The following is a 22,755-nucleotide window of genomic DNA, read 5'->3' on the forward strand; positions in this document are numbered from 1 at the left end:
CCCGTATGACCACGTAATGAGATAGTTAAGTACAGTGAAGAACCCCTAGGTTTACGTACCTCACTTGGAAGTATTCACATGGTAAGTGGCAGTCTAATGTGGCACTTAGTAACAGGGGGTTGCAGAAGAACAATCTACTCCTGAACTTACTGTTTTAAGAATAGGCACAATAGGTCTATTTTCTACCTCAGCATGTTTCAAGCTTATAAGCCTTTGAAGAGCATCTTCTCTCCCCCTCAGTTTACATCCCTAATCATCCATCTTAATCCTTTTAAGCACAGAGCTAGTAAAAAAAATCTTGCAACTTCTTCATATAATCTCAAGCAAATCATGAATTGCTATTAGACACTTTTAGAAATGTAAATTGGCTCTGCCTTCAGCTATTCTTTAAGTTGTGTGCAATTAACTGCATTAACGTTCTCTATCATTATAGGAGTTTATTGGGGGTGGGAAATGAAAATGCTGGCGGGGGGGGGGGGTATTGAAAGAATAAGGTAAAGGTAAAGGGACCCCTGACCATTAGGTCCAGTCATGACCGACTCTTGGGTTGCGGTGCTCATCTCGCTTTATTGGCCGAAGGAGCCGGCATGCAGCTTCCAGGTCATGTGGCCAGCATGATTAAGCCGCTTCTGGCGAACCAGAGCAGCACATGGAAACGCCGTTTACCTTCCCGCCGGAGCAGTACCTATTTATCTACTTGCACTTTTGACGTGCTTTCGAACTGCTAGGTTGGCAGGAGCAGGGACCGAGCAACAGGAGCTTGGTAGTAGCACAGGATAAAGATGTGTGCCTGTCCACATTTTTTCCAACAGTAAGGAAAAGGTTAATGTAGACGTGGACAAATATCACATGTCAAATCATACTTTGAAAACATACGTTTTTTTTTCTTTTTTATGCCACCACTCCAATCCACACCTACACACCCACAATATTAGCTGTAGAGGAGGCAATATACAAGTTATTATGCTTGTATGATCTCCCCTCTACAGCCAATAGCACCTCTAGTGAAGGCAATTTTGATAGAGGTTGCAATGGGACGAGGGTTAGAACCTCACAACTACAGACCTCCTCCAAACCCAAACCAAATTCTGCAATTAGCAAAACTTGGGATGAGGAGGAGATATTGGGAGATATATTCACACATTTCCCATTATATTGAATTTGGTCTTCACTTGCTCTGGTGGATTTTATGCAGTTTATTCAGCTACACACACCTGGCCATCCAAGTGTTATTGAACGCCATCACATGTATGTAGTTAAATAAACTGCATAAAAATCCATGAACGAGGAACCCAATGGTCAGGGATGATTGTTGTAGTCCATCAACAACACAGATACTTGTGCTGTTGGCCTATTATTAACTTCTTGTGATATATTTATACTAGATTAAAAGGGGGGAATATACTGTATAAAAATATGATGTGATCTTATGTTACGTTAAATATACACTGAAATGCTTTTTTGTTGTTGTTGTTGTTCTCTTTAAAAATAGGCATTTGTTTAAAACAACAATAGGAAAAAGCAACTTGGCACAGCTGACATTCCAGGAACTCTTATCAAGGTTGCTTGGTCTGTTTTATTTCACTGAGAAACATACATGTGTGGAAATCACAGTTTTTATGTTCTTTGTAAAAGACCATCAAGAGAACACTGGCTGTGTGTGGAGTGGGACTGTAGGAATCTGCATTCTCATGTGGAAAACCTTCTGGGGCCCATATACTAGAGGTAAGTGGGGTCAGAGGCAAAAGTTGGTGCAGCAACAGATGTGACTCTTGCCTTAGAACAGTAGCCTACAGCCCATTCACATAAAAGCTGGGGGTTTATGCACATACACACACACTACAGTACCTCCATCATCCATATTGTACTGATGGGGCAGTGGATTTTTTGTTTGTTTGTTTGTTTGTTTGTTTTTAGTATGCACAATGACGAATATTCAGGTTGAGCAGAGGTGGAGGCATAGCTTAAACAGGTCAAAACTGGCAAAGTCCCACATCACATCTACAGAGCAAAAGTCAGCATTCTGAGAGGCTTACAGATCCCAAATTCAGAGTCAGCAGTGCCCGAATAAGGCTTCCAGAGATGGAGAGCAAAAACTTAAGTGTCACGCATAGTTTTTTACCTTTCCCCCATGGCTGGTAAAGCGAGATTAAATTATACAAAATAGCCAGACAAATTAAGAGATACTGTGCAAATTTGCATAATTTGATACAGCACTTGAAATTCTGCTTTTCTTGGGGAATGCCCGAGTACTAAGATTTGCATTTATTTATTTGTTTTAATCAAAGTACACACTGGCCATTCCAAAATGAGCTGGGAAATTGTACTCCCAGGGCCAGGCTAATCACAGGATGTGCTGCAGGTACTAGGAAAGTCAGGAAAAAAATAACCACCAGCATTGTTATTCTTCATCTTTTTCCTTCACGTGGTTCCCCCCTTTCTTCTTGTACCTTCTTTTATATTGTTAAAACAATAACAAAACAAAACAAGACAGTGGGGCTAGAGAGGAGTCGCAAGTTATTTGGTCCCCTTCCCCAGTACAACTCTTGCCCCTTTGCATCGCCACAGCACTGCACAGTAGTAGAGGAAGCTGCAAGACCAAAATAGTTAAGGCCACAACTCTCTCTCAAGTAAAAGCAGCTTAGCACAGAATTTTCCACTGGTGACTGCTGCATTAGCTGCAGGAGTTTAAAAAAACGACGGAACAAAAGTTTAAAAGGACAATAGACTGACTCATTTCCCATCAAAGGCAAACTGCAGTTAGAGACTCATTGTGTATATCGGTGCAAAATTTACCATTACATTGGTTAAAGAAATGCACACTCACAACATGTATGTATTTTTGCAGTCAAGGTGAAAATCAAGCAATACTAGCTTCTCCACATTCAAATGCTTGATGGTCAAGTGTTTTGTTTTTATCTTACCCCAAAAGTGTTAGTCATTCCTGAAGTGTTGTACTTCATATATGCCTTTTGTGGATTTTATGTGATAATCGCTACCAACACATTAAATCTGTGGCTCTCACTTCTGGCTGTGACAGATGCACACAATTTAACATAGGAATGATAATTTCTCATCTGCTGATCAAGTTATTTTCAATAATATGCAAATTGGTATTGTTGAATAAAACAGCAATTGTTTGAGAGGGTTTGTTTGTCTAGCTTAATTTCTTTCCAGCGACTCCCTTCATCAACTCTGTCACCTGACTCTTTAGATTACAGTTTGCCTATTGTTCCTCAATTACTTAGTGGATAAATGATTACTGCAGCTGGATAAACAATTTTTGCAGCTGTAACTGATATTACCAGATACGGTTTTCCATAGTTAGGAATTGTGGTTTTCCTAACTGAAGTAATGGCTATACCAATAAAACGTGTGTCAGGAAAAAGATGGACTAAGTTATAGCAGACCTGGTTATGAATTCATCCGTGCAGGATTCACCAGTTTAAACCTACAAAGAATGCCACATGGGTTGCCAGGCTACTTTGGATCTTATTTCTTTGTTAGCTTTTCTGATTTACAAAAGCTGAGAAACAGACCATGAATACTAGGAGCTGAGTAGGAACATGGGCTAAGCCTACTGGACTAGGCCAATGGCCCATCTAGTCTAGCATCCTTTTCTCATAGTGGCTGCCCGGATGCCTATGGGAAGCCTGCAACCAGGACATGAGCACACTGCCCACCAGTGATTCCCAGCAACTGATATTCAGAGAGACGATGTTTCTGATAGTGGAGGCAGAACACAGTCATCGTGGCCAGCAGCCATTACAACGACCTCGTTATCTCTCAGCCCAATCTGGCATGCAGAACAGTCTCTAACACCTAAAAAAACCCCCACAACCTGGCATATGGGTTACCTCTTACTCTATAATTTTCAGCTTTGCTTGAGAACTTCTGGTTTCCAGGCCAATTTACTTATGCAAGGCAATCTGACATTGTCACTGGCATCCCCCTGCCCCGCCTATTCCCTGGTCACAGCATCAACTAGATACTACCACCACACCTGCCCCCAACTTTTAAATATTTTAGTGGTGTATCCATAAATATTTGTGGTGGGAGCAAATGAAAAACTGTTACAGCACTTACACAGCATTTCGTAAAATGTCAAGAATATTGGGGGGGACTGATTTTTAAATTAAAATCTGAACAAGTGAACCTATTTACACTTTTTGTTCTGTACAGTTCTGTACAAACCTAACATTTCATTTGCAGATTTTGCACAGCTTTAACAAAAGCCAGCTATGCCATCACAAATGGGTTGCAAAGTAACTTTCACCATATGCCACGCATTTGAGCAAGCCTTGGTAACTGAATTCATCAAGTGGGAGAAGTCTTATTTGTGACATCACACCATTTCTCTGAACCCCAGCACAACCGTGGGAGGAAAGTGCCACTTTTCCTCCCCAGCTCCAGTACAGGAAGGGAGGGAGGGATGGAGGGCAGGGGCTCACCCCTGTTGTGATGAGCTTCAGAGACTCTTGTAAAGCAGTGGGATGCCTTGCCTTCTCAGCCTCAGTACCAGGTTTTTTAAAACACACACATATGCTAGTGACAACACTCATGAGTGCCTTTGTCAACTGTTGCTAAATGGTAGCAGTCAGTCAATTTCATTAAAAAAAAGTAGTTCATGATCAGAGATACCTATATAATTTCCAATCTAGCACAAAGACTGACACTACCTCAATTTCAAATTAGGTCTTTCTCTGCTTAATGCTTTCATTTTTTTTTTAAAGTAATATTTACTGGCTTTCAATGATTCAACTAATATAACATAAATGCCATTCTTACATCACAGATAGTTGCTATTCCTGTTTGATTATTCAGGTAGAAGGCACATATCTAAACACGTGTGATGTGTGAAACAGGATCGATTACCTGGGTTTAAAACATTGCCCGTGGAATTGTCAAGCTACTAGATAGAACCCAATGAGAGATTTCTCCCATAAGAAAATACAACACAATCACATTTATATATCAAGGTCCTCTAACGCAATGTTTACCCCGAGCTTCAACGTGCAAGGAAAGACACTGCAAAAGGAAGGAAGGAGTTGCTTCCTAAAAATCAGGAAAGTGGGTGGGGTTTTCTCAGTAACAGGGCTCTCAGAAACATGACTTTCAAAAAAAATACTGTATTCCAGGACATAATGAACACCATTCCAGCAGTGTATCTGAAGAAGTGTGCATGCACAGGAAAGCTCATACCAAGAACTAACTTAGTTGGTCTTTAAGGTGCTACTGGAAGAAAAAAAAAAATTGTTTTGACCATTCCAGCACTTTGTTAGGAGGTGCTGGGCAACTACCCCTTGAGGAGACTAAATTTATGAAATACATAAAATTCTTAAGATTAAGAAATGAGACAGCTGGGGGTGGGGGCAGGGGAGCCTACTAAAACAACGTCCAGTTCCCTCATCAGCATGCTTGACAAATGGGTGCAAAGAGAGGGTAAGATCAACCTGGGGGAGAGAAACAAAACTGTAGCACCCAGAGAGAATGGCTTCCAAAGATACCCACTGAGTTCATAGCAGAGACAAAAGTCTGATTGGGAGGTCTTCTTAGTTCACAGTTCAGTCTCTGAGTCTCTGATCCACTTCACTAGCTCAGTTTGTGGTTATCCAAAGGATGGCGGAAAGAAGGAAAGAAGGAAAGAAGGAAAGAAGGAAAGAAGGAAAGAAGGAAGGAAGGAAGGAAGGAAGGAAGGAAGGAAAGAAGGAAAGAAAGAAAGAAAGAAAGAAAGAAAGAAAGAAAGAAAGAAAGAAAGAAAGAAAGAAAGAAAGAAAGAAAGAAAGAAAGAAAGAAAGAAACTGTTTCGAGGGGAATTGACTCTTCCTGCCCCATACCAACACCAACACCACTAGGCTAGACTAACTCAGTTTGCAATTATCCAAATGGTGGAATATAGAAAGCAGAAGGGACCAAGTACCTCACTGTTGCAGTGCCTCTGATTAGCCGATACTGCTTTAGAGTTAGTTAATCTGGGATATTTCAGCAAGAAAGCTGGCCCATTTGGCTTCACACTGCTGCCTGGGGTCAGCTGCTATATAACTCCGACTATGTTCATAATGTTAGTTATTCCCAGGAAAGACACAAGCCCCTGATTACAATCAACTGGGCCTTAAACTTGCCCAATGAATGTGAATCAGATGTTGGAATCTTTGTGGCCTGATACAACCATCTCAACAGCCCTCTTATAGAAAGCATTTCTGAAACCGATTGTAAGCCTCCATAATGAAATGCCAGTAACAATTTGTACCTAAGCTAGGATTAGGAAATATGGTGTTGCAAGTCTCAGTTATCCTACAATGCAGGATGGAAGTGCCATGGGGGGAAATGTGATTTAAAGACACTAACAGACAAAATGGTGATGATTAATGTTGAAAAATACTTCCTCAGCCCTTGTATACAGTGCCTATCATCTCAATGGGTACCTGAGATATGATGTTATAAAGAGCTCCCCCTCCCCACCCCATAGCCGTTCTCTAAAACTTAGGACTTTATAGGCAATTCATCTAATCCCCTGTCACATGTTCTCACCATCAATCCTGCAGTCAAGGATTACACACAAACACACTTGTTGGAAGGGGCTGCCATTATACAATGTAGGCAGAAGCACTATATGGGAATAAGCAACTGGAATCTCAAGGACCAAATCTGAGACTGCCCATCCCAGAGGCATGAAGAGTGTACAGAAGGAGAATCACTGCTAAGTGACAAAAGAGATCTAGCTACCCACTTCCCACCACAGGAGGCAAAACCCTACTGTGGGGAAAACAAGAAGTTATCACAGACACAGGCTGATTAGAACCATTTCAAACCTACTCTAGCCACATAAAACTCTTCTGAGTGAAAGTATGCCTAAATATTGTGACAATAAATATGTTTGATACACAGGTTAGCCACAACTATACAAGGGGCAAACAAGAGCTATTAGAGCTTAGAATGATTCTTAACAATTTGAATCAATCCTTATTTTCCAGTCAGGACCAAATATGAATCCTAAGGCCACGAAACAAATTCAATACCGGAAGCAACTAGCAAAAGAATTTGCCAGAGACAGTATCGAGTTAAAACAAAAGAACAAAAACAACCACTCAAAAACAATGTAAAGAATAACAGACCAGTGAAACTTACCTTAATTGGAGCACAACTAAACTTAATTTTTCGACTTGCTGGGATTTCATCTTCTTCTGGCAATCCAATAATTTCAGAACATTCCATGTCAGGTTCGTAATAACAGTTGTCATCGCTGTCTTCTTGATCATCCTGTTCTGTTCCCGTCTCCCCCCAGTCAGAATTATATCTTGATCGTACCCTGTAGACATTGTAATCAGAGTGCATATACACATGAGAACTCTGAAAGTTATTCAAGTCTTCCTGTTCTTCCTTTCCATTTGTATCTTCACAGTGGGAGCCAACAGAATGCGAAGCTTCACTGACTGTGATGTCATCACTAGCTATTAAGTTTCCTAATATTTCTGCAGTCTCAGCTCCAGCAGAGATCTTTTTTTGCTGCAAAGGTGGTACTACAGGCTCTATTTTTGCCTTATTGCTCGTACAGTTCTCACCAAAACTTTGTTTATCAAGTCCATCTACTGACTCTTGTTTAGTCGCTTCACAGGCATCAACAGAATCGTAGCACACATCCTTGTTTTGTATTCCGCCTGTTTTCGACAAAGGCAAAGTGCTTTTGGGAGTTTCATTGTCTGATGGAGATCTACTACTGTTCTGCTCAGAGTTTTCAACAGGTGCTGAGCTGGTATTTTGTTTAGCTGATGGAGGCCAAGCATTGGCGTCTTTTATGGGGCTGAAATCGTCGAGGTTTGCAACACTGGAAGACAGATTTGTGTCCACAGAAGACAGGTTTAGTGGATAGTGGCCAGTTACAGAATACTCTTCATTGTTTCCCGTCTTTTCTAGAACATTTTGTTGTGAGTCAGTATTTTCAAACACTGCACTAAGTTGGCTCACTGTTGGAGAAACAGCCTCTGTCCTTGAACTAAGACTATCCAGCGAATCTGTACTTCCCCTGTTAGACTTAGAGCTGCACCAGTCATCTTGAAGATCACTGTTAGAAACGGATCTCTCTTTCTTTGGGGAGTAGCGATTTGAATGCCCTGTTTCATGAGTATTTCTTTCAAACAACTTCCGTGTTTCAGTAAACTTGGAGTAAGAAGGACCATCGTGCATAGCATCAAACCTACTAATCCTTTCTGAAACGGAAGATTCTAACTTCACAACTGATCCATCTCCCTTCTCCACAAGCTCTTTTGGCCTAATTCTTCTTTGGGGAGATAGGGGTCCACCTTTACTTCTGGTCTTTGCCATGCCTCCAGCACTCTCATTGGGCTCCATGCCCATTTGCATGAATAAATTTTTAATCCTGTTGACATTAGATCCATATTTCCTCCCTCTGGTTTGCTGAGAAGCCTCTCCTTCTTCTTTAGTCTTTTGTTCTCCATCTGACTTAGGCTTGTCAAAGGTGCTTTTCAATGCTTGGAACTCAGTCCTATAAGCGTTCCTGTGAGGAGAGGCACTTCGGAGATTTGATCTTTCCCCTGAACACTCTGTCTTCATCATGTTTATTTTTGGGATGTTAAACCAACATACATAGTGGCCGCTGTACCCTCCAGTTGAGATTGTGGATGACGGGCTTAAAGGACATTAGATTCTGCCAAGGCCATACTTATAGGCAGATGACAATCCTCCAGATATGGGTACCAGCAAAAACAAGTGGGAAACTGGATGTCTTTCAAAAGAATGTTGATGAAACCTGCAACACAAAGGAGGATTTTGATTCGTATCAGTGGGTTTGTAGATCTTCATACCTATTCAATATTTACATTGGTTTTAGAATATGGCTGGCTATAAAAGGGGAAGGTTATGATATGAAGCCACCAGATGCAATTCCATCTCTCAAAGGAATCACATTTGAATTTGGACGTTATATGGATGGGAGACTTGCCTGGGAAGCCCCGCTGACACATACCCTAAGCTCCTTAAATCAAGAGAAACATAAATTGAATAAATAAACTGTTTCATGCTTTAACAACATCATGATGGAATGTTATAGTATCTTCAGAACTTCATTTAAGTGAGGGCTAATCAGGACTCCATCTTTTAGAACCCATTTTGGATTTCATTACTCAGAACTCTGGATCATTATATGGAGTAACAGCAGAAGACAACAGTAAGTGAAGTAAATTCCTATCATAAACAAATCATTATTCTGCTATCACATGACTGAGACTGGGGACTGTGTAGGACCAAGACCTAATCCCTCTCTTTCCCAACAGTCAATGTATGTACATGCATATACACGCTATTCAACTGTACAACAGTTCTGCATTATACCAATGTATTTTATCATTAAAGTTTCCTTCAAATGGCGATGAAGAGTCAGGTACACATATCTCTACCACTGTGAAATGGTGTGATGCAGCCATGAGTGACACGTTCCCTTTGCTGCCTTCATTTTCAAAACACCACCACCACCAAATGAACAAATTAATAAACTCGCTCTGAGATTGTAGGGGTGGGGGGAAGAGAGAGAAATGAGGGACAGAGAAATCACATGCACAGAAATTTGGAACTTGCAGGAAGCAAATAATTTGGTATGGTAAAGACTTGCCTGTTCCCCTTGGGGTATATTCAGCATGACAAAGAACCATGAAAGGTGCAGTGAAAGGGGGAAGAGGAAACCTCAATGCAGGCTAAATCTGTCCATTTCCCAGTCTGGATCTCGGTAAAATCTGTACGGCAAGTGGCATTTTATATGAATCCCGAGCGTCCTGCCCTCCCGGCAAGGAGGAATACGGGGGCTGGCAGAGTCCCTTGGCGTCGTTTAATAGAGGAGGAGGAGGAAATGGGTTTTGCTTCCAGCCTGAGCAAGCAGCCCTAAAGAAATACAGAAGAGCAGCACATGACTAATAATAGAGCAAAATCTCTCATTAGCGCCCTTCTGTTTCCGCCTCCTCCGCCGCTACAACTTCGCCGCAGCTGCAAGCCTCCCGAAGCGACCGACCCGGGCAACGCACACATGTGGACCTGGCTCGGCTCGCTCCGGCCCCGACCGGCCTCCGCCTCCCGCCCCCCGCATGCTCCCGCCTGCCTGAGTCAACGCGCTGCCGGGGCTGCGAGACAGATTACAAGACTCGCGCCCATATTGCGTCTGTTCTCCAGCCCTGACAACTAAGCGGTTATTTGCTCCTAAGCAACGTTGCAATGTGGCCGTTAATGCCCCCCAATCCCTTCCTTGGAAGAGAACCACATCCCTGCCTCCAAATCGCCTGCCTCTCTCTCTCTCTGGTCCCCAAGCATGCAATTAATTGAGGGGGGGGGCGTGGAAGGGTCATTTGCAAATAATAGCGAAGGTGAGAGTCTAATCAATCTCAAGGCGCAGAACCTTTCCCCAACCTCCACGCTTCGCTGTTTCGGCGTCGCTCGTGCAAGAAACCCACCCGGGGAGGGGTGGTATATTGCCAGCTAGTAAGTGTGGCGATAAATCCCCTTCTTTCCTTCGTTTCCTTTCTCTCTCCAGCCCAGCGCGACGTCCTTCACGCTCCCTATAGGAAAGTGGCCAAAAGGCACAACTCTGTCCCCGCCGGGGAAGAAAAAGGAAGAGAGAAAAAAAACCCGCTGCTAAGCTGCCCAGCAGGAAACGCGGGAGCCGGGAAGCACCTTGCAACAGGAGCGGCGGCTGTGCAAGAATGCAGGGAGCAAGACGGCGCTCACGAGCCTTGCAAGCGAACCAGCCAGCCTGCCCACTTTCGGTGCTCGCGAAACAAAAGCTGCTCCCGGCCGCAGGAGTCAAGCCACAGCGAGCCCCACACAGGCAGGTTTTGTTTTGCAAGGGGGGGGGGGGGCTCACCGCGGCACCTTACCCGGGAGAGTCGGAGTTGCAAAAGCCCCGCCGCCTCTCGATCCCCCTCCGCTTCTCTTCCTGCTGCTCCGGCTACTGCTGCCGCCGTGCTGTCCACCGGCCTGCCACCTCCCGGCACTGCTGCTGCCGCCGCCGCCGCCCGCAGCTTGCCCGGCAGCAGCAAGCTCCTCCGACTCGGCTCTTGCACGCCATTGCAGGCGGCGGTGGCGCCTGAGACGCTGCGCGGGGTGGGCGGGGGGAGGAAGGTTCCCGCGCTCGGCTCCACCACCAGCCGGGCTTCCCGCCGCCCGCTCGGCCTCCAGGGGACGCCCAGGCAGGCAGGCAGGCGGGTCCCGGGCGGCCCTAGGGAGGGAGCACGCCGGCCAGCTCGGGCGGCCCTCGGCCTCTCCGGGCCAAGAGCGCCTGACAGGTGCCTCACCTCCTCGGCGCGCTGCAATGGTTTGCCCCGCTGGGAGAGGGAGGCTGGGGAGGTGGGTGGGAAGAAGGCGCCAAAGCCACGCAGCAGCAGCAGCAGCTCGGCGGCGACAACGCGCCCGGCCGGAGCGGGAAAGGACGACGAGAGGCGACCCGCGCCGCTTGGCCTCTCAGGCGCTCCCCGCTGGCCCGCGTGCAGCCCGCCTCTCGCGGGCGTCCTAGGCTGCTTGAGGCTCCCGCTTTCTTTCGCAGCGGTTCCCAAGAGGGAAGCGGATTGAGTCCCCTGGCGAGAGACTCTTACACGCCTCTGACTCCGTCTGCGCCTCAGGGGTGAAATTCTCCAGTGTCCTGGGTTGCGCGTGGGGTTGTTTTTTTTTCAAGACACCCCACGTTCACGCAACCGTCGGGGGTACTTCGGTTTTCGAACAGAAGCTGCGTTTGGAACTGGCGCTGGAGGAGTGGGAACACAGATTTGCCCCTCGAAGCTCGGGACCGAGCTCAGCTGACCTGCCAGGCCGCGTGGAAATTAACGGAATAATGGCCACGCGCCCTCCCCATTACTGGTTGCACGTCTGAAGTCGCCACACTTGCACTTTAAGGGCGGCTACCAGATACTGTTGGACTACAGCTCCCAGCATCCCTGACCATTGGCAGCGCTGCTCGGGCTGGTGGGAATTGGAGTTCCAACAATATCTGGAGGGCTGTGGGTTACTTGCCCCAAACAACAAAAGAAACTTACAGGGTCATGTAGTAAGCATAGTGGTCAAAAACACAGTTCCCAGCTAAATGCAATATTCCTCATAAGAAGCTGCCTTTTAACAGAGTTGGCTCATCTAGCTCGGTATTTATTGTCCGCACTGGCTGGCAGTGGTAAAATGCTGGTCCACCTAGTTCAATATTGTCTACGCTGACTGGCAGAGGATCTCCAGGTTTCGGACATCCCCAGCTGTTTCTGGAGATGCTGTCCTACCTTGCTCTTAGCACACAACTACTAGCATTGAATGATACGCTGCCCCTGAAACTACATTTCAGACACACAGAACTCTAGAATATTTGCAAATGAATCTACAAATGCACCATTTCCTTGAGAATTTTTGCAGTTTATATTTAAAGAAGTTTGATCCAGAACTAACAAAGTTCTGTTCTTCAGTAGAAATAATCGGCTGTTTTTAATAAAATATACATGGCCATAGAATATGCACTATAAAGTGTAAACAGCATCAGAGAAAACAGCCAAGGTGCAAGGGGGAGCAGCATTTATACCTCACTTTTCTATCAGGCTCTACACACAAATTGCCACGCCAAGGGAGTACAACAAAAGTGGTCAGTCAAGAGGAGGAACAAAATGGTGGATCCAAGGAAAAGCATCTACAGGATGGGTATCTGACAATGACCAAAGGGAAACAGTGGCTTTGGGGACTTGGATAACTAACTACTTGGGCTCATCCAAAGAGCACAGCAAACCAGGTGTCTTATATGAATGTCTAGCTATGCCCTTGAAATACAGCTGAAAAATCACTGAGGGCCTTGTTCTGTAACTTCAATTACAAATACACATCACAACATACAATCCATAAAAAATACAACTTCTAATGTGATATACAAAAGGAATGCTGGGGAAAATTAGGAAAGGGACAGAAAATAGCAATACTTATATTACAACGTGCTTATATAAATACATGGTGCAGCAAAGTTTGTAAGTGCTATGTACATTTCTGCTTATCCCATCCCAAAAACAGCTTTGGGAAAGGTGCAGGAAAAAAAAACTACGGGAATGAATAGTCAGTTCAGGTTGGGACACTCTTCCAAACTAAGAATGGCTGAAACATTTGGAACATTTAGTTTACAAAAGAAAAGGGGGGGGGAGAAAACTCTGAGAGCATGTCCTGGTTTGCAACATTTTTTTGGATTACAATCCTTTTTTATTATTACGAACAAAAAAAAAATTGGAGGCCCCATTGGCGAAAGTGCGCCTTGGGTTACAACCTGTTTTGGTTTACAAGTGGACGTCCGGAACAGTTTATGGTTGTAAACCAAGGTACCACTGTAGTAAGAGGTTTATAAAACTATGCATAATATGCAAAATTGGCTAGCAGTAGATTCAGGTGAGACAAAATGTTTAAAAGAACTTTGCAAGATTCACAATCTGCTGCTAAAAGTTGAGGTGCTGAAGGCCACTAGCTTAGATGGCATTGAAGGGTGACTAGACTAATTCACAAAGGATATGCCTATCAATAGCTACGATGGCTACATGGAACCTCCAAGAGTAGATGTGAGATGCTCTAAAAAGCCTTTGCCAACCTGGTGCCCTCCAAATGATTTGGACTGCAGCTCCCATCAGCCCCATCCTGTATGAGGAACAGCAGCAGGAAAAGTCACTAACTTGCCTTCAAGCCCTGTTCATTAGTTTCCCATGGGACATATGGCTGGCCTCTGTGGGGAGCAGGTTCTTGGACTAGATGAGTCCTTGGTCTAATCCAGCAGGGCTGCTCTTATTAAACAACCATTTTGGTTATATAATCACAGAACTGCAGATTTGGAAGGGACTACGAGGTTCATCTAGTCCAGCCCTCTGCAATGTAGGAATCCTTTGCCCGATGTGGGGCTCAAACCCACAACCCTGAGATTAAGAGTACCGACTGAGCTATCCCAGGAACTCTCACCATCCTCATCTCAAGGTGAAGGACATAATATTATAAAAACAGCTAAAGGAACCTAGTTTAAAGTGGTGCAGAAAAGAGCAAGTTAAAGCAATTGAAAAATTTTTTAAGGAGACAACCACAACAGTGACCTATTCATTCAGCTGGGAAAGCTTGTCGCAGCACAATTGTCTTTGATTGTTTCCATAAAGTTCAGATAGTGGGCGCCTGTTGTATGTTGACAGCAACGCTGTTCCACAGAACAGGGACAGCCACACTAAAAGCCCTGATCTGAGTTACCTGATCACAGTAACTCTGCTGTCTTGGGGACCTTTAGGAGAAACTCTCCCACATATCACAATGACCTACAGGGACAGCCTCCCGGGTCACCTGGTCCTGAGCTTGCTGAGGCCATCTCTCCCCTTAGCGTTCTGCGTGGAGTGTGAAAAGCTACTCTGTGTGCAGTTTCAGTATCATTTTTGTGCATGGCTAAACAAAACATTCCAGTGGGTTGATTTCAATTTATTCTCCCTCCAATCTCATTGTTCATTCATTATTACTAACAGTCGACATTGCTCCAAGTGTTCCTGCTAAGTTTAATGTATTCATAGTGGAATCCGCGTAGCCTTGCTTTTCCAGAAGAGCAGGGGGAGATAGCGTGCAACTTCTTCTGCAGGGAGATGTTCCCTGAGAAAGGTCTTTCATCTGAATTCTTTTAATCTGACTTGTATTTCTGGATCCGGGGCCCATTGCAAGGCCAATGCATTACGAATTCTATCTTGTTCATTTTTTATTTCCAGATTTATCTACAGTGGTACCTCGGGTTGCAGGTGCTTCAGGTTACAGACTCCGCTAACCAAGAAATAGTACCTCGGGTTAAGAACTTTGCTTCAGGATGAGAACAGAAATTGTGCTCTGGTGGCGCAGTGGCAGCAGGAGGCCGCATTAGCTAAAGTGGTACCTCAGGTTAAGAATGGACCTCTAGAATGAATAAAGTTCTTAACCCAAGGTACTGTACTACTGTACAAGTCCTTTTGTTTCATTTTTGATGCGATCACACACACATGGCATTAAGACTCACAGAAATTTATATGTGGAAGAGATCCACAGACACAATCTAGCCCAATACCCTACTCAGTGCAGGAGTGTTGCAACTAAAGTGACCCCTGAAAGGGCACCCAGCCTCTGCTTAAAAACCTCCTGTGAACAAGAGACCATGACTTCCCAAGGCAGCTGAACTGCTCTTGCCATTAATAAGTTTCTTTTATCCTTAGCCAAAACCTGCTTCCCTGCACTTTCTGCCCGTTGGTTATAATCCTGTTCTCTGAAGTAACAGAGAGCAAGGCCAAATTTACACCATGCATGTAAATCTCTGTGATGCCACTTTAAACAGCTGTGGCTTCCCTCAAAGAATTCTGGAGCTGTAGTTTATTAAGGGGTTTGACAGTGGTTAAGAGACCCCTGTTCCCCTTAGAGAGCTACAATTCCTAGAGTTTCCTGTTAAAGCATTCTGAAAACTATAGCTCTGGAAGGGCAACAGGGTTCTCCTAACAACTCTCAGCACCCTTAACAAACTACAGCTCCCAGAATTCTTTGGGGGAAGCCACAGCTGTTTAAAGTGGCATCACAGAGATTTACATGCACGGTGTAAATAATAATAAAAATAATAATAAAATGTTATTTATATCCCGCTCTCCCCAGCCAAAGCCGGGCTCAGAGCGGCAAACAACAGTAAAAATAGCACAGTTTACACAAAATCACAGTCAATTAATTGAAATACATTCTAAAATCCATTCAGAATCAAATTAATGGCAACCATTGGGCTAGAGTTCTATGAAGATTACAGAAGGAGAGAGGGGGTCAGACTGTGCCTTGGCCAAAGGCCTGGTGGAACAGCTCTGTCTTGCAGGCCCTGCAGAAAGATGTCAAGTCTCGCAGGGCCCTAGTCTCTTGTGACAGAGCATTCCACCAGATTGGGGCCACGGCCGAAAAAGCCCTGGCTCTGGTTGAGGCCAGCCTAACCTCCCTGTGGCCCGGGATCTCCAAGATGTTTTTATTTGAAAAACATAAGGTCCTTCATGGGACATACCAGGAGAGGCGGTCCCGTAGGTATGACCCACAAATGTTTCTTAAAGAAACAGCAAATACATTACAGTGGTACCTTGGGTTACATATGCTTCAGGTTACATACACTTCAGGTTACAGACTCCACTAACCCAGAAATAGTACCTCGGGTTAAGAACTTTGCTTCAGGATGAGAACAGAAATTGTGCTCTGGCGCCGCCGCGGCAGCAGAAGGCCCCATTAGCTAAAGTGGTGCTTCAGGTTAAGAACAGTTTCAGGTTAGGAACGGACCTCCGGAACGAATTAAGTACGTAACCAGAGGTACCACTGTAATCTAAAAATATTGGTTGAGAAATATAGCTTGTAACATAGACCTTCAAGTTTTCCCCAAGTTAAAAATATGTTGCAACTTAACAAACCAATCTTGATTGCCCCTTTTCTGAAATGATAGTTGGCATTGGTTGAATTTCTAAACACACTTATCAGAAAGCCTCACTGAACACAGTGGGACTGCTATCGTTGAGTAAACATGAATAGGATTGCACTGTTAATGTACTATGTAACTGTTTTATTTGTTTTATGATTGTATATTTACTGTTGCAACCCAACCTGGGACCTTATAATAGAAAATGGATATTAAATCTAATTAAATAAATATAAATGAATATAAAACAATTTGACACATTACTGTAAATAAGGATGTGTTTAATGTTTTTTTTTTAATCTGATGGATGTATGCTCTTGTTTTCTTGTAGAAAATAAAGCACAATCCACATCAGATGTCTTCAGAAGTCCTATTTAGTTCAATGGGCTGTACCCAAGAAGAACACTAAATGAATTATCCATTTTGCTCCCCAGCCAATTTGGTGAGCCTGCTATATAAACCACATATTCTGAACATCGAGACTTCATTAAAAAGGCTTATTAGTATTTCAGAATTGGTCCTAGATTTACTTAAGAAATAGTAACCAGCTTGACAGCTTGGAGACTGCTTCAGAGAGCTCTTTGTCCAGAAAAGAACCACCGATAATGCTAACAAAACTATATAATTAACAATTTAACAAAAAAGGGGTCACATATTTGGCTGGTTACTGAGGGCAGTAATTGAACAATGGAGTTCTCGTTACATTCATTCATAAACATTTCTTTTCATTAATAATGGAACAGCAGTGTTGGGAGTTGGTAAAGGGAATTTCCAGAGCGAATCAGAAAATATGTGAATTGTGATAGCAAGAGTGCCTGAGCTCATTAAATCTTCACATAGCTCAGGGATGGGGGAACTTATGGTCCTCCAGATACTGTCGGACTCCAACTCCCATCAGCATGGCCAATTTTGTGTGAAGATGGGGTTCTTCATCACTGAAAACCCAAGTCACACATACAGGGGGTCGATTCTGCCAGTTTCATGTTCTCCCCGTTTCTAATTTTCCCATATTAAATTTAGTTCTCTACATGGCTGCAGCAATTTCTGGTCAAGAAAAAAAAGAACCTTCAAGAAAATTTGTCAGCATTTTAGTTCAAATTTCTCCTGATAAACACTTTTTTTGGTATGCTGTTTTTACTAATGTACACAATTTTTTTTGCAAGGAATGTCTATTAATAATATGTTATTTTCACCAGTATATGCTGTTTTGGGCACACATTCCACCAAGTACATGCATTTTGTAAAAATTTCTTTGCAGTAGAACTCCATTACAAACTTCACAGAACTGTGAATTTCATTAAAAGAGTAACAGAAGTAAAATAAGCCTGATGAAGAACAATACACTCAAAACATGCTGGGTAAATTTCAAAAATATATCCATTTTCTGTGGATGTTTCCCCAGGGCTGGCCCTATCATTTGGTAGTTAGGTGGCAGGTGCCGCAGTGCATGGCAATGGGCAGTGAATGTTTCCATCTATCAAAGGACAAAGTTGTGTGTTCCATGAAACCTTCCCTGCAATCACTTAGCCAGCCTGTTGCACTCAGATACAGTCCCATTGCCAAAGTATTAACAAATAATTTCTTATTCCAGCAGGCATTTTAAGGTAGTTTTCTGTTTCCATGATAAATTTTAGTCGTTCTTATTCTTTGCATTGTTTTTAACATTTTTTGTACGCCACTTACATATTCTGAATAGTGTGTGGTATATAAATACCTGAAATTATCATCTGCTGGTCTGATCAGCTTGGTGCAACAGCTGGTGCCCTTTGCCTCAGGCAGCAAAATTACTTGAGCCACTGCCATTTCCTTCTGCTTCTTGCCCCCTTACCCACCCAAAGAAAAGCAAGCAGGGTCAAAGTACTACCCAATTTCCCCACGCCACACCCATAGAAGACCTGCCACAGCCAATCTGTTCAATCAGAGCACTTCCCATTGCGTCAGATGTGACAATACAAGTTTTATAATGCTATCCAGTAGTCTATGTCATGGGTGTCAGGTAACACTACAGTGGTACCTCGGGTTACAGGCACTTCGGGTTACAGACGCTTTAGGTTACAGACTCCACTAACCCAGAAATAGTACCTCGGGTTAAGAACTTTGCTTCAGGATGAGAACAGAAATCATGTGGCGGCAGCAGCAGGAGGGCCCATTAGCTGAAGTGGTACCTCAGCTGAAGAACGGACCTCCAGAAAAAATTAAGTTCTTAACCCGAGGTACCACTGTACTTTTACTTTATAAAGCTTGTGCATCATTGTTTATAATACGCAGAGTCTTTACAGTCTGGCAAGAAGTTGTGCTGGTCTTTTTGTCTGTTTGCTGCTGTGCTACATTACACAGAAATAATATCACTACAATATTAGTAATGGACGGGACGCGGGTGGCACTGTGGGTTAAACCACAGAGCCGAGGGCTTGCCGATCAGAAGGTCAGCGGTTCGAATCCCCACAACGGGGTGAGCTCCCATTGCTCGGTCCCTGCTCCTGCCAACCTAACAGTTTGAAAGCACGTCAAAGTGCAAGTAGATAAATAGGTACTGCTTCAGCAGGAAGGTAAACGGCGTTTCCGTGCGCTGCTCTGGTTCGCCAGAAGCGGCTTAGTCATGGTGGCCACATGACCTGGAAGCTGTACGCTGGCTTCCTCGGCCAATAAAGCGAGATGAGCGCCGCAACCCCAGAGTCGGCCACGACTGGACCTAATGGTCAGGGGTCCCTTTACCTTTACCTTTATTAGTAATGGACACTGCTATTTTCCTACATAAAAAACTGCTAGCACCTTCATGATGGAAGATGCATGAACAAAATGGGCTCCCCCCTAACCCACAACTTCATCTACCACATAAAACCTGCATGTATACACCCTGATAAAAGACGCACCCTGAAACTATGACTGTTACATCTGAGAATTTATTCATGATGTTCCCAGGTGCTGAGGAAAGTGCTTTTCTGCACAGGGAAATTATAACATCTGGCCTCATTGCTGTAAACTTTATGGTGCATCTATGAAAGCGGCAACCAGAATATTCTATGTATAAGCTGAAGCGATGGTGCGGAAGATAGGGCATGATGCTTTTAAAATGGCCTCCCAAAAAATCAAGAGATAGGAACTTTTACGGCTAAAACAGCGAACCGCTCTTCTGCAACGCCACCTGTAAGGGGCTTTGAACACCACTGAAGGCAAATGCGCTCCCTTCTTGATTACTAATGCCTTCACGGTGCCACTGACCCTTCGCTCTGCCTTCTGTTTTTAATTAGCATCATTTTTCACGTAGCTCTACACATCTGCAGAGCTGTCAGGTCTCAGCCACATGCCTCCAGAGAGATTTGTACAATGCTGGAGGAAGAGTTCTGCATCTCCACTTTTTGCTTGCTTGCTTGCTCTTCCTTTACAGCCTTTCAAAGCTTCCACAACAGATGCAGGCCTCACCAGCAATCAACCTGGGAACAACATACAAGGTAGCATAGCTCTCAGCTGGAAAGTGCACTGCCCATTGTCCAGCAGTGACTGGTGTCCTTTGGGACTGGTAGGTTAGAAGACAGAGCGATCCGGTGCAGGTGAGGCCAGAGCCAATGACAGTCAGAGTCCCTAATGGACCAGCCTCCACTGTCACATTGCAACAGCCTTCTATGAACAGCCCTCCAGCCACTTACGACTTCAGCATATTGAAAAGCTAGAAATAGACAGTGCTTTTTTCTGGGGGGGACGCCTCCCCTTAAACGTTTTGTGAATCTAAGTTTGGCCTCACTGAGGGGCAGTATTTCAATATGAGTAGGAAGATGAGAGTTCCCCTAAACATTTTTTTTAAAGAGAAAAAGCACTGGAAATACATATATTTTACCAAAGTCAGTTCTTTTAGTCTAAGATTGGCACCCCCACACTGGTCCTCTCCAGATGTTTAGGACTGCAACTCTCATCAGCCCTGCCCAGCACAGAGGGCCATCATTTCAATTTCTGTCTGTTTCCCACAGGAAATGGTGTCTCAAGCTTTACAGGGCATTCTGGGGGATTTTAAGCAATGCTGTGCCAAAACCTGCTATTCAGTTTCTCGAATGATTTCTTCGGGGGGGGGGGGAGCAGCTTCTCTCTTTCTTCTTCATTATCAGGACACATTCAGATTTCTTCAGAATTTTGCTAGGTGCAAGGTTGAGTTTACTTTATTCCTGTGGGTGGTGAGTGCATTTTTCTTTCCGTTAAACATTTCTCCAGCACTCAGAGGGCTTCCCAGCTGTCTGCTCTTCCAAGTCTAAAAGAGCCCCATGGGAAGAGTTACCTAACAATGTGTCCCCCCCTTCCCACATCAGTAGAAATGTGGGAAGCCACCTTTAGAAGGAAAGTACATGTAAGACAATGTACAATCTTGCACACATCTACTCAGAAATAAATTCTATGATGTCCAGTGGGGACTTACTCCCAGGGAAGTGGAGAGACAGTTGGAGCCTGAAAGTCTTTATATTACTAACCAGTCTTGCTTCCTTGCTAGCCTTCCATGTAGGGTGTGACAAGGTAGATCAGTAAAATACTCCATAAATGTTATGTCTTGTTGGTTTCCTCACACAGCACTCTGCAAATTCTGTACAGGTACAGGTTACTGTCCAAAGCTCTTCTTGTCAAATGCCTACATGGAATTTGGTACGGCTTATCCACACATTCCACAAAACAGTGCTTGTGAAGCTAATAAATGGAGTTGGTTTACTGTATTGTAATAATTTTGATAGTGCACCTGTAGGGTTCCATTTCACAAGCAGCTGCAGAACTGAAGATAACATTAATCCCGAATACACTGGAAAATGGGGCAGAAGCGGCGAAGGGGAAAATAATTGCAAAGTTACAAATATTATTTTAGTCTTAGAGTTGCTTTCACCGTGGCATTTGGGTGCATCCACATTTCAGGATTAATCTGTAATAGATCCAGGAACTATGGGTACTCATCTAAAGAGAGCTTGCTCTGTTCTATTCTGTTTACTGGACACAAAAATAATGTAATAGAAGACCAGCTCTTGCACATTCGAGAACATTGTGCCTCAAAATGCAAAAAGAAAAGAAATCTAGTTCTTGGTCTAGATATAGCGGATGGCAATTAGGGAAAGGGACTTCTTGGTGGTGGCACTCCAATTGTGAAATTCTCTCCACAAGGAAGCTTATCTTTGGTGTGCCAGCCAAAAACATTCTTTTTATTCTCCCAGGCATTTAAACTGAGCTTGAACTGTGTGTTTGGTTTTTGTTCTGCTCTTTATGTATTTCTTTACATGCTATTCTTGTCTTTGTTGGATTGTATTTCGGATCATCTTTTTATTTAGTTATTAGACTTCTAAGTTGCTTATTACCTAAAGGTCTCCAAGAGATTTACAACAGTTTTAAAAACATAAACACACATTTTTGTTCAGGCAGCTTAATTAACCTTGTTAAGGCTGACTTTGATGTTCTAATTTTCTTCTGAATTGTGTCTGCCTTTTCGGTTCTAATTGATGGTAACTGTTTCATTGTTTTTTATTTACTGAAGTGCTTTATTTTCCTTTCACAATGACACATAAGACATTACGATTTTCAGCTCGGGTTGATTTACACATTCCACTTTTTTACTTTCCTATAAAAAATGTACAAATATCTTACAGAAATTCAACCAGATAATTAAATTTAAGGCCGTCATTGCAAACATAAGAGCAACTCAAGTTGAGCAGCTTTGGCCTGTGATGTCTTGCTGGGTTTCAAGTAGATAAGGAAAGAAAAACAGGTTTATAAGGCTTGTCTGTTTCCAACAGTGAGAAAGATGGCAAAATGGCCACATTTCCCACAAATTTTTGCCCTGCTCAGCAATAGTGACCTAGAATTCTTGGTGCTTTGGGTACTGGAAGTCAGATCTTTGTTACCTTGTACAGATCAGACCTCAAACTCCATCATTACATTGCTGGTAATAGTTATAAGTATAAATTAAACTTTTTCACATTATGAATGTCACCTGGACTTTGATCATATTCCAGATGTATATAGGTTACTGTTATATAGCTAAGTAGAAAGGTAACAGCTGACTTAGGAACAGGATATCAGGAACACACATCCTCACAGCATTATTGGAGATAGCTACCCCAGTGACAATGCTCTGAGGTGAATTTTGTTTTATGGACCACCACCATCATCTGTCATTCACAGCAGCGTTTTCAGTAGTCATATGGAGAGTGATTGTACAGCCTCTCTCTTAATTCTGTTGAAAGACCAGCCACTTTTAGTGCCTCTCAAAATTTATTGCGTTCCTGCAATGTTCACCACAGACCTCTGTAATTAAGAATTAGTGCCTGAGCTTGCTTTTTTCCTTCTCACACTTCTAGTCCTTTTCCTTTTGTGTC

The 22,755-nt window shown here is 43.5% G+C and overlaps 1 protein-coding gene across 14 annotated transcripts in view; it reads right to left on the reverse strand.

The window, feature by feature from the left end:
- PPP1R9A (protein phosphatase 1 regulatory subunit 9A) overlaps positions 1-22,755 on the reverse strand; it is a 151,440-nt gene that overhangs the window by 121,304 nt on the left and 7,381 nt on the right. For 9 of the 14 annotated variants that reach the window (XM_081931215.1, XM_081931214.1, XM_081931224.1 and 6 more), the window contains exon 2: positions 7,129-8,767. In XM_081931215.1, the coding sequence (XP_081787341.1) occupies positions 7,129-8,574 (1,446 nt within the window). In that variant the 5' untranslated portion in view covers positions 8,575-8,767. Of the gene's footprint in view, positions 1-7,128; positions 8,768-9,625; positions 9,892-10,454; positions 10,554-10,877; positions 11,214-22,755 lie in introns of those variants that run through there. The other 5 variants (XM_081931217.1, XM_081931216.1, XM_081931218.1 and 2 more) reach the window with 5 other exon arrangements.

This window comes from Podarcis melisellensis (assembly GCF_964234715.1).
Source record: "Podarcis melisellensis genome assembly, chromosome: 12".
In the NCBI taxonomy this organism is placed as follows: domain Eukaryota; kingdom Metazoa; phylum Chordata; class Lepidosauria; order Squamata; family Lacertidae; genus Podarcis; species Podarcis melisellensis.